This window comes from Melitaea cinxia, chromosome 8 (genome assembly GCF_905220565.1).
Source record: "Melitaea cinxia chromosome 8, ilMelCinx1.1, whole genome shotgun sequence".
In the NCBI taxonomy this organism is placed as follows: domain Eukaryota; kingdom Metazoa; phylum Arthropoda; class Insecta; order Lepidoptera; family Nymphalidae; genus Melitaea; species Melitaea cinxia.
Window position 1 is genome coordinate 7,893,939 of NC_059401.1, and position 19,207 is coordinate 7,913,145.

Below are 19,207 nucleotides of genomic sequence, written 5' to 3' on the forward strand. Positions count from 1 at the left end.
TTACCATGAAACGTTTGCCACGGGATCTGCGCTTAAGACTGTTTCACCGTAAACGTGGGAAGTGCCAGCAAATGCACATTGGTAACAGCTTTTGTGTAATAACAATTTTAATCATAATATAATATTGTTAGAAATGTTGCTTAATCTAAACATGAAGGAAGTCAGACTAATAAATATCTCTATTTTAGTTAACGTACCTACAGATGCCACAGTTTACTTTAAGATAATTTTACTAGTAGATACTACCTATATATAATTTTGTTAATTCGTAAAATTTTATTTTTGTATACCCACACATTGGGGAATTCTAAACATTTTTAATATCGTATCAAAAATCAACCGTCCAGCGTGGATCGAACTCGCATCTCCGACTAACCGTGTCGGTGCTCTACCATGTACCCGTTAGTTCGAAATTTTTGATATGATGATTTTATATTCGGCTCTAAGCGACCGCGGTGGCAAAAAAAATTTTTTAATGTTCAATGTAACTACAGAGCTACTTCATTATTTTTAATCGTTTACCACTAAGATACCCACGATTATAATCGGGCCTGTATTTATTGCTTTTTTTCGATCCTATAACTGTCTCCAATATTGAGTTTGACTAAAAAATGTTTCGATAAGTTATTAAGTACAACAAAATTTCTTACACAGGTACATTAATTTTTATAAATTAGACACGTTATAACGGACAACAACCCGCCTGCCCAGCGTGGTGACTATGGGCAAAACACATAAGTTCCGACCATTTTCCACTCGTCATGCACAGACCGAAGACGGGCAGCAGCGTCTTCGGTGCGACAAAGCCAGCCCTGCGGTCACAAACCTGTCTGCCCAGCGTGGTGACTATGGGCAAAACACATGAGTTCGCGAACTTGTGGAGGCATATGTCCAGCAGTGGACTGTAATAGGCTGAAATGATGATGATGATGATGATGATGATTTTGATGAGACACGTTATAAAAATTATCATTTATATGCCTATAAACATACTTAAAATATTGACAGTTTGCGAGTTCGATTCCCGCTCGGGATGGAAATTTTATATGTACAAATATTTATTTCCGGTTTGGATGTCTGTTCTTGTGGGTCACCCGATCATGCCTTGAGTTGTAGGGAAATAAAAATCACACAGTCAGTCACAAGTCAGCTTCCAGCTTCGTTTCACTTTTATTTAATCATTTAAGAGAGAAAATAAAAAAGAAATAAACCAAAACACTTATACATACGCTGTTTATTTTAAAATAATCTTTCTAAATAACAATTTCTTTGGCTTCGAAAATGTAAGAAAATTCGAAATTCGAAAATGTGTGATCTACAATTTTTTTCCTTTATTACCTTAAGAGTTCAGTCCTCAAAATCCTGAAACATAGACATTTGCAAATTTCATGAGATTAGTTTCATTGGTCAAGCCTTACCGACGATGAATCAGGCAGTGAGTCAGTCAATAAGTCAAACAGAATCATTTTATTGTATAAGCATAGATAGAGGTTCTAAAAGGTTCATTTTATGACAAAACAAATTTAAGGCTCTTTTTTCTCGAGCATACCCGAAGATTTGAAAAAAATACGGTTAAACAAAATAACGGCGGTCTAATTCTTGGTTCTATATTTTCTTTATATCATTTTTGAGCGTTAGAAAATATATAGTAGGTAAGTAGTGGTAATGGACATGAAATACAAGAGAATAAGAATTAAAAAATGAAATGGTATATTGTTGCATCGATAGGTATGTCCATAATGGTGGTGACAATAACATGAGGTAATAATATTTCATAGCAAGCATTTCGGCGGTTATGAACATTAAAAATTGTGTCAATTATATGTAATCTCTTCAATATTGTTAAGTGCTGTAGTGCTTACAATAATAAAAAAAATAAAAAAATACAATATTTCACATTTATGTAAATTTTTGTTTAATATTGATAATTATCTTTACCTCATCTACCTTACTTAACTTTAACTTAAGAAAAATCAAATTTTAACCACGTATAGCGTCCTACTCCAAATATAGCGTTAAACAGTCAAAAAATATATTACATTTCATATTATACAGACTACAGATGAATGAGGAGCCTCTGTGGTCAGGGTAACATCGGGTCCGTACAACTTAGTTTTAAAAATACTATAGACGATCGACGAAGGATAATAGTGCATCCGAATAGTGAGTGTTAATTTAAAACAAAAATTGCTGTTAGATAATTGTGTTTGCTCGCAAACGAAAAAAAACCGAGTTCAATTACATCGACGAGTAATACAACGTAGATCGACGAAAAAATAGTCAAGTAACTACGCGTTATCAAAGATTACTCAAAAAGTAGTTATCAGATCTCAATAAAATTTATATGTGACCACATGACAAACATCAGCTTTCGATTAAATTAAAAATTATTAAAATCGGTACACCCAGTAAAAAGTTATTGCGGATTTTTAAGAGTTTCCCTCGATTTCTCTGGGATCCCATCATCAGATCCTGGTTTCCTTATCATGGTACTAAACTAGGGATATTCACTTTCCAACAACAAAAGAATTATCAAAATCGGTACACCCAGTAAAAAGTTATTGCGGATTTTCAAAAGTTTCCCTCGATTTTTCTGGGATCTAATCATCAGATCCTGGTTTCCTTATCATGGTACTAAACTACGGATATCTCCTTTCCAACAAAAAAGAATTATCAAAATCGGTACATCCAGTAGAAAGCTATGCGGTATAATACAACGTAGGTCGACGAAAAAGCGTTATATAACTCGAAAAGTAATTGTTAGATCTCAAATAAATTTAAATGGGACCAATTGACACACACCACCTTTCGATTAAAAGAAAATTTGTCGAAATCGGTCCACACGGTCAAAAGTTGATGTAACATACATTTAAAAAAAATACAGTCGAATTGAGAACCTCCTCCTTTTTTGGAAGTCGGTTAAAAACTATCATAAAAATAATAAATTCCTTTGACAGGCTGAACTTTCGGTAATCGAATAAATTTTGACGACGCGTTGGCGCAGCGGTCACAGAACTGGGTGTTAGGCTAACGGTGGCGGGTTCGATCTCCATTATAAACATTTATATTGGCAATATAGATTTTTATCATGGTTTGGATATTTGTGCTTGTAAATTGTGTGTGTTCTCGGACCCCGGACACAGGATAAAATCCTACCGGGGGCCGTTGAGTGTACAGCGTTTATTATTATTATTCTTTATTGGGTGTAAAAATTGAATAAACTGTAACTTTAGTGAAAAATAATAAGCTATTCAAAGTGCAAAATAAAATAATTATATTAGTTACGCAGAAAGTATAACAATATTAAACTATATGTTATGGAAAAATTTTGGTCCTTGAAATAGATTCTTAAGGGAGATTTGAGCTTACAAACGAAAAAAGTAGTTATGGACACATTATACGTGTACCTATATAGAAATGTTTTTATATGGCTGTCAAATCTCGACCTGTACTGAAAAACACTGAGTTAAGTCAAAAAATACTAGTTGAAAATAAAAGAATTTAAAATAAGGTCCTGTTGCAGCCAGTTAGTATGTCGAGACAGTTTTTTCTTTATAGTTATATATACTATTTACGGTCTGGTACATTACCTATTAAGGGCACGTAATATCAACGAGGTTTATGAACCAGATCACGCCATGGAAACTCTGAGCTTACGATTAGTACTTGAACTTGGTGTTATCGAAGATGTAACACCATAACGATTAGGTGCCTAAGAAGAAGTTTCATCTTTAAATACCTCAGAAGTAACAGCTAACATTGCTACTTGAATGTGTATATTGGTATCTACTAAACATCGCCTTGAGTTGGCTAAATTCGAAAATTACAATTCACTACAATAGCATTGCCTTAAAAAAAGACTACCATAGAATTTAATAAATAGCCGCAATGTTTCTTAGTAAAGGCCATTTTTATTAAAAGACTAAAGCTTAATTAACTACACTACCTACATCTAGTGAAGATTAAAGAACATAATTTTTTTCAGTTGCTCCTTATGAAAACGTGTTTCTTAATGCTACATTTTCTTTACTACCTAGCATAGAATATGAATTTTCAACTAAACTAATAATAATGGTAAATGTGAATTATAACCAAATTCATATTTACCATTTAATAACGCCAACCAGGATTGTAAGCCATGAGGTTAGGTTAGGTGTTTGTTATTATGTTAAGTTTATCTATTGAGTTATGTTGTATGTTATTGAGTTATGTTGTGTTAAGTGTATAATTTAGGTACGCTATATAATAGCGAGCCGTAGGGAGTGAATGAATTGTTGTTTTTATACTTTATAATTTTACAAATTATATTTTTTATATTTATATTTCAAAATCCACGGGCTCGTCATTTTTCGTGCCATATTTTAAAACATCGTCGAAGCTGACACCCACTTTTTTCTTTACAGTGAGTAAGCAAAGATAAATAACATGAAGGCGCACAACGAAACACGTTGCAACATGTTTACCACATTCTCCGGCCTTCTCAGGGCATCTCGCTGAAAACTTAGGTATTCCGTATTCGACACGTTGTCGGCTGAAGATTTAACGTTCTGTAAAATATTTTGATTCTAGGGAACAGACAATGCGTATAACGATCGCTATCAGATGTCTTTAACAACCGGGACCGACAGCTTTACCTATTCTTTGATGCACGGTGGGAAAATCCAAATTGGCAAACACCCAGATTGTAAATAAGTATTGGTACAGTATCCAGTATTCAACTCTAGCGGGAATTGAACCCGCGACAGCCTGTGTTTATACGCCTTTACGCATGCATCACTACACCAGAACTGTTGTTCACCCAGGCTTACACAATGCATGAAGAGAATTTTATTTCGTAATATGACTAAACGTTATAGACCTTTAGATATTAAATAGAATGCCTAGATATAGAATGTAGAATACGGTACACCTATTCTATAGTCTTTTCCCTAGTACAAAAATATAATTTTTTTACAATTAAAATTTCGTCTCATTTGTTCAAACAAAAAAAATTCTCATGCTGAGTTAAATGTAACATATACGCATGCCTTATTTTATAATAAAATTAAGGTGTAATAAAATAACCTTGTTGATAAGTTAACTAGATTTATTATGATTTCTAAATATTTTAATTAAATTAATATGTCTCCTCAATCAAAAAACTCTGTACAGATTTATTATATTTTTCTGGTAATATTTCAGTCATCTCATTCCTTGTTAACCAGTTGGGTTTTGATGCCTTATTTATTTCACCAGCTTTATAATTTGCATAATAAAAGAATACCTGAAAAGAAAATTGAAGATTCAGTAAAAAATAAAATTATTATACAAATATCATTAGTAAAATAATTGAAAGTCTAAGCTGTCCTTCGTATATATTGAAGAACAGTAGAGCTTAATCTACGATGCCACTCTACTGCAAGTTAGACCAGAATTTTCCTACAATCAAATTAAGTTTTTTTCTTCTCCAGGACCCTGATGATTTTGAGCCAGGTTTATTCCTGTGTGTGTTAAGAGTATAAACAATTTTAGCTGCTGAAACTTTAAAGTCCAAGACAAAATATATGCACACGCGTAACTTTCGAATAACTGCACCAAATTGTATAACTCTCTTTTATCTTTATCATTACTGACAGGACAAAGTTTGTATATGAGTCTAGGCGATAGGTGAAGGATAGGGATTCCCACGCCTGGCTCGCGACCACTATCATGTCAAAGCCGAACCGCCAAATTTCTTCGGATGTGTTCCGGTTCGATGGTATGTAAGCCAGTTCCTCTTATCTCATCCAATCCTTTCTCTTTGTTCCAGGTCCCAAACTGTCTGGTGCCCGGTGTACTCGTTGTTCACGGGACTGCCGGACTTGCTATGCGATCTTTTCTTAACCCCATAATTTCTCCACACTCATCTTTATGACTCGAAATGGTAAAGTTTGTAATGGTTGTACAGCGGCTCCACTTTCCACATTTGATGTGGACTTCTGCGACATTCTTCATAGTAACTTAAATGCCGTCTACTACCACCTTGTCCCAGCTAAGCCGATCTTACTCTATTGTCTATATCTCTGCTGACACACATATTTACTCCTGACGATACTTCGTACCTGTGCTATCCAGGGTACAAATTTGAGCACGTCATTTTACCCAATGCCGGCGTGCCGTTCGTCATGTTTTGCTTTTCCTTGACGTCAAAAAGTCCAGTGATCCTGATGATATTCCGGCCATCGTACTTAAGATGTGTACTCCTGAATTGACTTCGGTTCTAAGTTCTTTCGCGTTTATTCTCACTCTCTTACGCAATTTGCATGGCACCTAACTTCGTGGAATGTAGCAATTGCGCACTATATCCCCAAAAAGGGCAAGCACAGAATCATACCGGCCAATTGCCATTACCTCCTTGCTTTTGTTGGTGATGGGGGTGGGTAGTTAAAACCCAGCTCTTTGTATTGCCAGCTAATAAGCGACTGACAATACGGATTTTACCGTGGACGCAGCGCTTGGAGATCTAGTTTATCTAACACACTGCTAGGCAACCGCCATTTAAAGCAAGGGGGAAGCCATGGCAATAAGCCTTGATATCGAGAAGGCCTTCGAACGGATCTGGTAAAAGCTCTTTTAGCGAAGTTACCATCCTACGACCTCCCCGAGGGATTTGCAATTGGATAACCAGTTTTCTTGATGGGCCTAGTAATAATAGTCACCATCTACGAATTATACTCGGAAGCAATGCCTACTAGCGCTAGAGTTCCTCAAGGCTCAGTGCTCTCACTTACACTGTTTATACTGCATATAAACGAAATGTTGCAAACCAGCAATATTCGTTGCCATGCAGAATGACCTTGACCGAGACTACCTTAGAGCGAGTCTCCGAATGGGGTAAGCACAACCTCGTCCAATTTAACCACACGAAGATATAAATTTGCGCGTTTACTGCTCCTTTACTCCCTTTCCTGTAACGCCAAGATTCCAGGAGATATCCCTAAACATCGGTACAAAATATTGGGATACTTGCGGTAGACGTTACAAACAAGGTCCATTTCCGGTGTCATTTGGAGAGCAAAGCCAAAGTGGCTTAAAAAACTCGGGTTTCTGAACAGGACGGGTCAGTACTCGGTATCGAGACACCTGATTCTGCTTTATAAAGTTCAGGTCCGTTCCAATGTCAAGTATTGTTCACCTTTTGATTCCTTCTAACGCCAGGCAGTTCACACTGTCGATCCCAAACTCACGGATGAGTTTAGAGCATCTAAGTAAAGAAGGGATGTTGGTTCCCTGATTACTTTTTACTATCTAATTAATTCTCTTTGATAAGAGCTCTTTAATGGTACCACCGTCACGTTTTTACCATCGCACCCTTCGCCGAAAGACCAAATTTCATCCACAGCACTTGGATACTTCGTTTGCAACCAATGTGCGAGCTTCACGCGCATTCTTTCCGCGTACATGCAAACTGTGGAATGACCTTCCTACTGAAGTTTTCCCTGAACACTATAATTTGGGGATTTACAAGTGTTAAATTTATAGACATCTATTCCCTAAAGGCCAGCAACGCGTGCGCAACACCTTTTATGTGGCAGATATCCGACGATAGACATTTAGCGTCAGATTACTTCGTCTGATTACTTGCTCTCATAATTATTAAAAAAAAAAATAAAGAAAAATTTGCTGTGATGTTTTCTCGGTTCATTTAGTAGAATATAATTAATGTGAATCATAATACTTCATAATTCATTAGTATTAACGTATGCTGTATAAATTATTAATTATTAACCTTTGCACCAATTTTTCCATTAATTTCTGTAGGATATTTATATTTGTAGAAACCGCTTGGAGCATTTGATAAAAATTTGACTTTTAAATCAGGACCACATTGTTCCAAAAGTGCTCGTTCTGCCGTCTGAAAAAATAATTACATATTATTAAACATATTGGTAATTTTGTTAATATTTGTTAATATTTTTGAATGATGAGTGCCTTAAAATTCTATCAGTGCTAAGCCAACCGGTGGATGTTGTGGATTAGCTGACCGACTAGGTGTTGGTGTCATTGGCAAGGTTTTAAATAATTGTTAAAATTATAAACCAAATAGAATAATTATAAATTATAAAGTCAAAGGAAGAATGAAATACTCTTTTACCTGTCTCAATGTCTCCCCTTCTGTCCACACACCTTGTGGTAAAATAGTTTTGACATCTTTTCCTAATTTCACTTGAGTTACAAGCACCAAATGCTTCTGAAGACACCTGTCATGTGTACTTTTGTCACCTCTCTTATCTGCTTCTGGAAAAATTAAAATGATGTCAATTTAAATGCGTCAATGTTAATAATAAAAGTACCTGGGTGACTGAGCTTAGTTCGGTATTTTTAGTAAATCATTTTTCTTAGAAATCATTATTTATAAAATATGAATAATATTTTTTTTTTACCGAAAATTATAAAAAATATAAATAAATATAAAATATCAAAAATAAAATAAATAATAAAAAAATAATTATGATAAAATATGAATAATTTTTTTCAATTTTACATTTACATTATTAAATAAAAAATAACGAGTGCAATTAGAAAAAAAAAGAAAAAATAATAATTGACTGAGGACTTGAACCATGATCTTTTCAATCACGACTGGTCGATTTCCCACCTGAGCTATTACAACTTTACTAACAGTAGCGAAATTTACCTTCGTATTCTAACAATATTTTTTCACTGTCTAAAAACTGAAATAAATTGAAATTTCCTAAAAATAAATACTAGCTAGATTTATTTATCTCTCCCGAAATTCCCAGCATACTAAATTTCATGAAAATCGGACCCGTTTCCGAGATTCAGATTATATATATACACACATATATATCATATAGCTGCTATGGATAATGTTACTATAGACTGTCAAGCCCACTGCTTTCCTTCTTTGATTCTTCAATTACACTTTTGAAAGTTTAACATTTGATAATTATTTATGTGAATTAAGAAGATTTTGACTAACTTTATACAGACTATTTCATTTCATTCTTTAATTTTAATTTAATTTAATATTCTTTATTGTATACCAAAATAAAAATAAACACAAAACAAAGATGTACAAAGGCTATCTCATTGCTTAAGAGCAATTTCTTTCAGATAATCCTTGGGCACAGGACACAATATAGTAGCAACGGATAGTAAGAGTACAATATTATGAAGATTAAATTTTACAATTTTTTTCATATAAAGTAAACATTTAATATTAACTAGCTGTGCTCACGACTTCGTTCACGTGGTATAGTGACTTTACATGGTCAACGTGGAATTTTTAAATCGACATATTTTTTTAATTTATGAATTGATTGACATGAAACAAACAATAAATGTCAAGCTAAGATTGCCACAATATGTTAATAAAAACCACATCTAAATCGGATAAGCCGTTTTTGAGATTAGCGTGCGCAAACACACAGACAAACAGACAAAATTTCTGAAAATCATTGTTTTGGGTGCTATTTGCGTTTATAAAAGTTTTTCTCATATTATATCTTAAATGTATATATTAGCAGATATATAGCTGATATGGGCAAACAAATATTTCAGTGATTCTATAAAGAGGTACAGTTTGTTACTTTGTTTGTAGAGGCTGGAATCTCTGTAAGTAAAATTCAGTTTGAAAATTCTTTCACTTCTCGCTTTTTATTAATTTTGTCACAGTAACTTAAATTTATAAAACAAGTCAGAAGAAAAAGCAACACTGCACTACTTTTTTGAATGTTAATAAAAATAAATCTAAGCAAAAGTCTGAAAGCCATATATCTATCTCTCATATGGTGTTATGTTTATTAAAATTTGGAAAGTAATTTATGAGCATTATAACTAAGCATGACTTATTGATAATATTTATTTTATCATCAAGACAATTGTATTAAGGTAAGTTTTGTCGTACTCGGTAAATTATTAAACTTACTGACCTTAACTACTACTACTACTACTACTACTGATACTCTTAAGCAAGACATATTGACTGATAACTTTTTGAATGTAAAGTAGAACTGTTAAGTTGATGTTGAAAATAAGCAAAATAAAAGTTATGTTATAAATAACCTGTCTCGATATCAGCAAATTTAAAATTTTCCAATTCTTCTTTTGAAGCATCTTCAAAATCTTGAGCAGTAATTTTACTGACAGCGTCCAAATCAACTTCAATTGATTCATTCTTCAGAAGCTCAGCCTGTTTTCTGAAATGGTGAATGTTTAGTCCTCTCAAGTGTTGTGTAATATACAATCATTGCAATAATATTGAATTTTAGTGTAAAATTCTTTTCTTTAATAAAATTTGTAATTTTTATTTATTTTAACATACTTGTCGTTCTCTTTTCTTATTTCGTGGTTTGACTTAAGACTTTTTTCTACTTCAATGGTCCACTGCAGATTCTTAAACTTCTTTTGAATATCATTAAGTGGCGGTGTCACTACTGGTAGCCTTTCGACACATACGCCAGTTATTATATCCCAAGAAGACTTATCTGAAAGAAATAGCAAGGTTCTAAGGTTAGTGTATTATTTAATATTTAAGGTTCCAAAAGTATTTAACAATTTCAAAATGTACATTACCTCGAACAAATATTCTAAAACCGACGCTTATTTCTGAACAAAAAAACTTTCTTAAAAACATGTTGAAGGTTAATACAGTATAATAATTTTTATTTCTCTCTTATTTTTAAAATTTTAACCTAAATTTGAACCTATAATAATATCTAAAATAAATTGTCAACTTTCTTTGACATTTGACAACAGAAGAAAGTCCAAACAAAATTTGGGTAGCGCAAAAAGTCAGCGTGGTCGATTATTATCATTCGAATATTAAATTTAGTCACATTTTGTACGGTATTTACCTACTATTGTATTATAGTTTTCATGGAATATAACACAATACAAACTTTAGTTGGTGGTGTTTCGCTGCTTGATTTATCTTTTCACCAAATTAGGACTTTAAAAACTGAATAAAAGTTAAATTTGCTTATACAACTAAATAGATAATTGACTATTAGATTCCCGTATTTAATTAATTATTGATTAAGGATAAACATAGACAGTACATGGTTAATTTGGTCTTTTCCGATAAATCAAATAAAAAAATATTTTTTAACAATCACACACCATCGTCTGTTCCTAACGTAAGCAACTTAATGCTTGGGCATGCAACTTGCAATAGGTAATAGCCAACTGCTATTGCTGAATATTTTTTTTTTTATAAATAAACAAACAAATAATACATATATAAATACAAATAATACACTCAGACTCAGGAGAGAATTGAACGCACAACCCGCGGAGTATAAAGCATTGTTACTATAAACTGCGCCAAAGGGCTGGTTAAAAGATAAATAAGGTTTTAGTTTCTTTTTATGCTAACAATATTAGGGTATTACTTATTTACTTAATAAAAATCGACTTCAAAAGTTAAGTCTTACTTTTGAAGTCGATTTTTAATAAATGTTTATAATGAACATCGAAGTATCGAATAAATCAATCGATTTTTTAAGAAAATTTAAGTTGGCAACTTTCTCGATCTTTTCCGGCTCTCTGTGTTACTGAAAGTAAGCAATTCCGTTCAATGAAATTAAAAATCTAAAATAATCATAATAAATTTTGATTAATTATTGTGCTGTGATATTGTATTTAGCTTAATAATAAATTTAAAGAAAGTTTTTGGGAATATTTCATTTCAAGTTATTTTAGAAAAACAGTTTTTGTTTTAACTTGATGAAATAGGTTATGTTGATGTCTGTTTTCTAATTTTAGGCCTCAACATGAAGCAAATCGTTGCTAACCAAAAAGTGAAAATCCCTGAGGGGTTGACTGTTCATGTGAAATCAAGACTAGTGACAGTGAAAGGTCCTCGTGGAACACTGAAAAGAAACTTCAAACATTTAGCTGTTGACATTCGCATGGTGAACCCTCGGTTGTTAAAGGTAGAAAAATGGTTTGGATCAAAGAAAGAGCTTGCTGCTGTAAGAACTGTATGTTCCCACGTTGAGAACATGATCAAAGGTGCGTTATTATTTATATTGATTGTTGGTACCTATAAGCAATGTTAATCGTGTTTTGTTTTATAACTTCATTATCCTTCGTTATTAAATGAAATCGATTCTTACATTTATTATATTATTAGGGAAAACTGTGCAATTGAAAACCTCTTCCTTTTTTTGGAAGTCTGACAAAAAACAGGCCTAAAATTGAGTTTTTGATAACAGCTGAGAAGTTTAAGTGCAGTATTTAAATACCACTGTAACAGGTTTTGAATTAATGTATGCAAACGCACTTTAAGCATCCCGTGACTTTTCCCAAGACTATTATAGTCTATTTAGTAAAAAGCTTTAAATCAGTTGTTGAGTGTCTTCAAGTAAAACCGAATTCCTTGTATGTATTACGATTATTCCTTTTATAAAATATACTTAATTTATCAATTTATAAGTTACGTAGAAGATATTACTTAAATTTTACTTAGGGCCTGTTTCACCAGATGTGGATAGTTTATCCTGCACATGAGTTACAAATACCTTCAACCTTCAATGAATAAACTACAACTTTTAGATTCACATTAGCATAAATATACTGGAATTTGATGGTAAAAAAGAATATTATTTCAAAAAACTTTTATATTTATCTTTTAACTGCTGGATATCGTAATCCATCAAGAAGCATTATCCACAACTGGTGAAAAGAGAAATTATGTAGAGAGTTACAGAGGTGCCGTAGAAGTACATCATGATTTCCTAACCAAGATTTTTTCAATCACAGAAAATACTACTTTTATATTATTTATATACAATTTTTATTATTTTTTAGGTGTCACTAAGGGATTCCAGTACAAAATGCGTGCTGTATATGCCCATTTCCCCATCAACTGTGTGACAACAGAAGGAAATTCAATTATTGAAATCCGTAACTTCCTTGGAGAGAAATACATCAGAAGGGTAAAGATGGCACCCGGTGTTACAGTTGTTAATTCTCCCAAGCAAAAGGACGAGCTTATCATCGAAGGTAACTCACTTGAAGATGTTTCAAGCTCAGCTGCTCTTATCCAACAGTCAACAACTGTTAAGAATAAGGATATCAGAAAATTCTTGGACGGTCTTTATGTGTCTGAGAAGACTACTGTTGTACTGGATGAGATATAAGATCATTAAAGATATAAGATGAATATTATCTTTTATTTTATCTATATTTTCAAACTTTTTGTCAAATCAAGGAAAAGGTGAACCTTAGTTTGTCCAATTAGATTAAAGCCGTTAAATTTAACTTGTGATAAGATCTGTACATTTTTTATACAACTTGGATGGCAAACGGGTAAGGCTCACCTGATGGTAAACTATTACCGTTAGCTTATGCAGGCGCAATACCAGAAGCATTGCAAACGCTTTGCCGATCCCCCCAAGAGCTCTGATCTCTAGGAACACAACACTACTTAAAAACAGTATTAGCTGTGATCTTCTGTAAGGTCGAGGTTCGAATTTTTCAGCTGAATTACCTCAGTTAAAATTAGTACTTGAGTAGATTTTGATTTTTTAGTAGTAGCCACAAATTCATTTTTATTTATTTAGAAAACCAATAACTTATACATACAATTTTTATCATATAGCATACAACAACAATATAATCCATCAGTGGCGTAGCGTAGTGGTGGCGGCTGGGGCAGCCCGCCCCGGGCGGCACCATTTAGGAGGCGGCAAAATTTAACAATACTTAAATAATAAAAATATTTTGTAAATATTTGAACCATATTATTTTTATCGCAACTACAAATTCGGACCGATTGAAAGTAGCACGGAATTTTTAATTACTTATTTTGTGGCGAAGTCGAGGAATCCCTTTTCTTTGAATGATAATTTGTAGCGACTGGCATCGTCTTTCTCAATTCTCGCAATTCTCCGTTTACGACTATCTCGTATATCTCTCAATAATCAGTGATAATGACTTCTATTACATACAAGATTTAAGGGACAGCTATCCTTTAATTTAAATCATTAATTCGGACCATTATTCTGAGTATCAGACAAGAATTTTTCATCGCAAAACCTAGAAACCGGGAGAAAAAATCTGATGTTTTTTATACCTCTCCGGTGAGTAAAAAATCGCTATTATTCATCCAGAATCGTATCCTGTGGTTGATAAATATTTTTATTGCACTTATTCTAGCCCCAAAAATATAGTTTTGACTTTGGAACCACGTAAAAAAGCGACCAGCCAATTTTTTAAAATAAACGTACAAAAAAAAACTGAAAATTTTCGAAATTTCCTGATAACAAATTCCACTAGTTCTGGCGAATAGCTGTCTGTCTGATGTTTTGTTCAAACCTTAATTTATTTAAAAAAAACCCGCCGATTTGCGAGTTTTATACTCGCGTACCTAGAGGGTTTCGTACAAATAATCCAGTCATCAAGTTCAAAAACATGTTTAATATAAATAAAGCTCCTAAAAAATATGTGTGATAACTGATCTCATTCGATTTGGAATGACGTCTAAATTTTTTTTAGGGGTTTACTAGCACATAAAAGAATTGCGATTGTTACAAACAAAATAAGATAAAAAAGCTACTTAGTTTTTCGTTAATAATTTCTAAAATAAAGATATTCAAGGAATTTTGAATATTTTTTATCGTGACCACGTCTAATAAATCGATGAACGCCGGCGGCATGCACGAAAAAGGATGATTCATTTTAAGGGGGCCATTGACGGTCAGTTCAACTGATCAGTTTTGCGCGCTCTCCGAAATTTGATCGTGAGTGTAGAACCATCGCTCCAGAGTTTTAACTGACGACGCGCCACTTAAATCCATCCCGGCGCGTCGCGCCGAACTAGGATTGTTGATAAAATATCGAAATATCGATATTTATTACTAATACTTTTTTGGACGATATATCGATAGTTCGATATTGAAATTTTAATATCGACACTTGATAATTTGAAGTAAAACTTCTTTACGCACACGACTTGGGAAGTAAGCTGGTAAATATGTACTGAGAGTGTTACGAAAAGTGTGATCAGGCGAGGTAAACGGAAGTTGAGAGGGACAGATTAGTTAGTGAAAGTGGAAAGAGAGACAGACTTATGTTTCGTAACGCTTCGTTTTTTTTAAGTAAATTTTTATTATTTTATTTTTTCTCGTCAATTATTTAAACTAGAACATAATGATAAGTTTATTATGTTCTAGTTTAATCCACTAACTTCTTCTAATCTACTGAACTTTATTTACACTACATTATTTTTTTAACCGACTTCCAAAAAAGGACGAGGTTCTCATTCGACTGTATTTTTTTTTAAATATGTATGTTACTTTAGAACTTTTGACTGGGTGTACCGATTTTAATAATTTTTAATTTAATCGAAAGCTGATGTTTGCCATGTGGTCACATATAAATTTCATTGAGATCTGATAACTACTTTTTGAGTAATCTTTGATAACGCGCAGTTACTTGAGTACTTTTTCGTCGATCTACGTTGTATTACTCGTCGATGTAATTGAAGTCGGTTTTTTTTTCGTTTGCGAGCAAACACAATTATTCAGATAGCACTTTAATTAAACTATAAGTCCCAGCTGCTCATGTTACCCCTGTAAAAATTCAAATAGCAATTTCATACATATAGCCATTGATTTCGATGATTCCTCCTATGCAGTATTTCATTACTAATTATTACCTATAATTTGAGTTACTTTTCTTTTGCGCCGGGCCTGGGTTTTTTTTGAGCATTGTCTTTTCATGAAAATCGTTAGAGCCGTTTCCGAGATTCAGATTATATATACAAGAATTGCTCGTTTAATAGTATTAGATATTAATGCCTTCAGCGGTTTTTGAAATTTCGAGATGAGTTAATAGCTCAGCGATTTTTATATATGTACATAGATTAGTTGACCCGATAAACGTTGTCCTGTCTTCCAAACTGTAATACATACTTTGAAAAATCGTCGTCTTCTATTTGTCTTTCTGTATATTAAGAGTTTTAAATTAAAAAATAAAATTATCCGAAATGTTCACCATTAGCGATCATCTTTAGCGATTGATTTTTATTTATACTAGAAGATTTTCTGAGATAGAGGATGTATGAAAACAATGGTAGGATTTTTAACGTAAATAATTTTATTCAAACTAGTCTATTGAACATCACTAACTGATAAACATTGTACATCTGCAAATATGGATTTTGATAATTTTATAGTTAAAATGTTGTTAAAAATTATTAATACTTAATTTATTAATATACACAATATAACACATTCCATTAATTTAATAGAATACCTACTTAGCACAATAAAATAAATAACTATTTGAACAAATTGTATTTATTTGTTAATACATCAGTGTAGAAACTTACTAATATATTAAGACAGACATAAACACATTGATTAGGATGAACTTTCTATTCGAAAATAAAAATTGCCTACAATGTATTGTTTGTAGGTTGTACACGAGGTGATTGAAAATGTTTATAAAATTATGTACATAGATTTAGAAATCAATTAGGACGAGGTCATTCATACGTTTGTCAAATTTCCATGTAATAAATTGCTGATATCTTTGGTAGTAAGAAATAAGAATGCATAATACGATCCATTGTCACAAGTGAAATAGCAAAATATTCGCGATTATAACAAACAGGTATTTTTATTTGTCATACTAATAAAATAATTCTTTAACTTACGTTAACATGGCATAATTATAACATAAAAATTATTATAAGCTCTATATATAATATTTAAGTACAAACAATAGTAATTGAAATATTTTTAAAACACACACTTGCACTTATAAATTTATCATTTAAAAATCAGCTTGGTGTTTTTACAGCAGAAATTGCTCACGTCAGGCCATATTTGCAGATGGGCATCCTATTCATAAGAAAATAAAATTCTCAATAAATAAAAGTCAAACTGAGGTGAGACATTTCACACCATATAACACAATTTCTTACTATAAAAATGATCAACAAACAACTTTGCACCTCATCTAAGTGTTAAGAGAATTTCGGTATGCACAATGTCATGAGATTCAATGGCTACATTACAAATTGCTGCTTGAGCAAATAACTTTTAGGGGCTGCATGAAATGATTTAGCGATTGACGAATTCGTTTATTGGGAAATTGTATGAAAATATCAAAAAATTATCACTTAATTTTTTCGTACACTTTAGCTGTACAAACGCATTCGACAATCCCTTAACCACCCTATCTATCCCAACTAGTTACATACATCTTAGCCTAGCCATGCAGGACGCGTGAGGTGGGTTCGACTATAGTATCATAATAAACTTTATAACTAGTACATTTGTCATATTTTCCTTGCATCATCGAGTGCACAATATTATTTCGATAACGATTCTTTTTTATATTTGTGTACATAAAGCTAATTATATATTATTTTATAATGCTGACAAAATTCACAATTTACTTTAGCAATCTGAGTTAACAAATTAACATGAACAATATCATTTTTAACTTCTACAATATACAATCCATTTACATTAAATTGAAGCATATAACTTGTTTAATTTTTCAATAAATAATTTTTATTACACCATGCAAACATACTATTTGAAGAAATATAAACACTAGATTAAATATTAGCACAATAAACACAAGCATAATATACTACAGTGAAAGCTTTGCAATAAAAAATTGTTACCACAATAGATAGAGAAAGAGATTGCATGGGTTTTCGACGATGAACTTACGCTACGACTTTGATTGGAATTCTACCGAGCGGTATATAAAATTGTATCGCAAAAATAATCAGATTTTTAAAAACTCGACTATCTAACGCGTTTTTTTTAACTAAGAATCAATATTGCTTAAACGAGACGAGTATCGACCTCTGCTGACGACAAATATCCCGATCGCCTATTAGGAGAGTGTCTTATTGAACTTATTGTTTTTGATAGCCAAATATCGCAGCCGCCAAACTTGGGAAAAATTGATAAAAGACATAAAAAGTGATGTATAAAAAAATAATTCAAATCGGTGTAAAACTGATGATAAAAATATTTAAAAAATAAAATTCGACTTCAATAATACTATCCATTAATAAAACCATTAATAACATCACAAACGAAAAATCGGTTTGACAACCTATTGTTTTCATATTGTTTAATATTAAAAAAAACTATTTCGTCACTTCTAAGGAATACTGTGACAACTAGAATCATCGTAGTTATACAGTAAGCGTCGGAAGAAAAAATATTGATAATCTACACTACTAATGAAATTTTACTAAAATTTAAAGGTTTTAATAGTTCATAGTATTAGTAGGAACATAATATGAAGAAGTTATAGCGGTTTTATATATAAAATAGAGAACACCAAATTTTTTTTATACAACTTGGTCGGTAAACAAGAGTACGACTCAAATGATGGTAAGCGATTACCGTAGCCTATAGAAACCTGAAACACCAGAAGTATCGAAAACATGTTGCCGACCCTACCTCTAACCCCCCCTGGAGGAGGAGCTCTAGTCACCTTATTCACCACAGGAACACAACACTGCTCGAAAGCATGATTATTTAGCTGTGATCTTCTGTAAGGTCGATTTTGAACAGGATATGTTCTGCTATGCCCTACCTACCTACCTAAATCAGCTAACATAGTATCCCTTTAAAGATATTGTTTTACAAAGTGAAACGCGTTGATTTTTGTACAAAGTTTTGTCCGTCAAAGGTTAAAAATAATAAATAAATGTACAATAAAATAAACAAACTAAAATGGCAAACCTCTTACTGAGGTAATTAGGATTGAATGATAGTTTCCATATTATATTCAAATCGTGTAAGGCTTCGGTTAATTCAAGTATACTTTTACGCCGTGTTGGTATCGGTGCATTACTTCAAACGTCAAAGGCTTTAGGATTAATAAGGGAGAAGGTACTGCAACGCTTTGTGTGCGTGTGCAGTATTGTAATGGTCGGAGCGAGGGTAGTTTCACAGCGGCTCGCGACGCGGAACCCACACAGTGGGCCCGCTCTCCGCTATAATCACCGCTTTCACTTTCGCGTAGATCTCCTCCGGCGTGTCGCCTGTCACCACCGCTGTAAAATAAAGTTTGCAATTTATTATCTATTCAAATAAAATTTATGTTTCGTTAGTAACTTCAAAATAGCAATTTTTTACTAAATTTACTACAAACTACTACTACAAAAATGTTATCACAGTACTTATAGGAAATAACTGTTATTTTTTATGTAATTATAATAATAATATTCTTTATTGCA

The 19,207-nt window shown here is 32.6% G+C and overlaps 3 protein-coding genes across 3 annotated transcripts in view; 1 reads left to right on the forward strand and 2 right to left on the reverse strand.

Annotated features, from left to right (window-relative positions):
* Positions 1-5,068: 5,068 nt before the first annotated feature.
* On the reverse strand, positions 5,069-10,752 carry LOC123655510 (39S ribosomal protein L46, mitochondrial). The gene is made up of 6 exons (XM_045591285.1): positions 10,558-10,752; positions 10,307-10,469; positions 10,048-10,181; positions 8,114-8,256; positions 7,748-7,873; positions 5,069-5,263 (listed from the first exon to the last, which is right to left on the reverse strand). The coding sequence occupies exons 1-6, from the start codon at positions 10,616-10,618 to the stop codon at positions 5,117-5,119; spliced, it is 774 nt and encodes a 257-aa protein (XP_045447241.1). The 5' UTR covers positions 10,619-10,752; the 3' UTR covers positions 5,069-5,116.
* A 703-nt stretch (positions 10,753-11,455) lies between these two features.
* Positions 11,456-13,150, forward strand: LOC123655559 (60S ribosomal protein L9). Its single transcript, XM_045591328.1, has 3 exons — positions 11,456-11,543; positions 11,749-11,997; positions 12,796-13,150. Exons 2-3 carry the CDS (start codon positions 11,757-11,759, stop codon positions 13,125-13,127), a joined length of 573 nt encoding a protein of 190 aa, XP_045447284.1. The 5' UTR covers positions 11,456-11,543; positions 11,749-11,756; the 3' UTR covers positions 13,128-13,150.
* A 5,547-nt stretch (positions 13,151-18,697) lies between these two features.
* LOC123655941 (disks large 1 tumor suppressor protein) overlaps positions 18,698-19,207 on the reverse strand; it is a 39,704-nt gene continuing 39,194 nt past the window's right edge. Inside the window, exon 22 of the mRNA XM_045591679.1 lies at positions 18,698-19,024. Coding sequence (XP_045447635.1) covers positions 18,918-19,024 — 107 coding nt within the window. The 3' untranslated portion in view covers positions 18,698-18,917. The remainder of the gene's footprint in view (positions 19,025-19,207) is intronic.

Excerpts from the sequence above, each read along its gene's own strand:
- LOC123655510 (XM_045591285.1), bottom strand. The coding sequence starts at position 10,618 with ATGTTTTTAAGAAAGTTTTTTTGTTCAGAAATAAGCGTCGGTTTTAGA. Across the intron at positions 10,182-10,306 it reads ATAAGAAAAGAGAACGACAA|AAAACAGGCTGAGCTTCTGA; the intron begins GTATGTTAAAAT and ends TCACCATTTCAG. Across the intron at positions 8,257-10,047 it reads ATTTGCTGATATCGAGACAG|AAGCAGATAAGAGAGGTGAC; the intron begins GTTATTTATAAC and ends TAATTTTTCCAG.
- LOC123655559 (XM_045591328.1), top strand. The coding sequence starts at position 11,757 with ATGAAGCAAATCGTTGCTAACCAAAAAGTGAAAATCCCTGAGGGGTTG. Across the intron at positions 11,998-12,795 it reads CGTTGAGAACATGATCAAAG|GTGTCACTAAGGGATTCCAG; the intron begins GTGCGTTATTAT and ends ATTATTTTTTAG.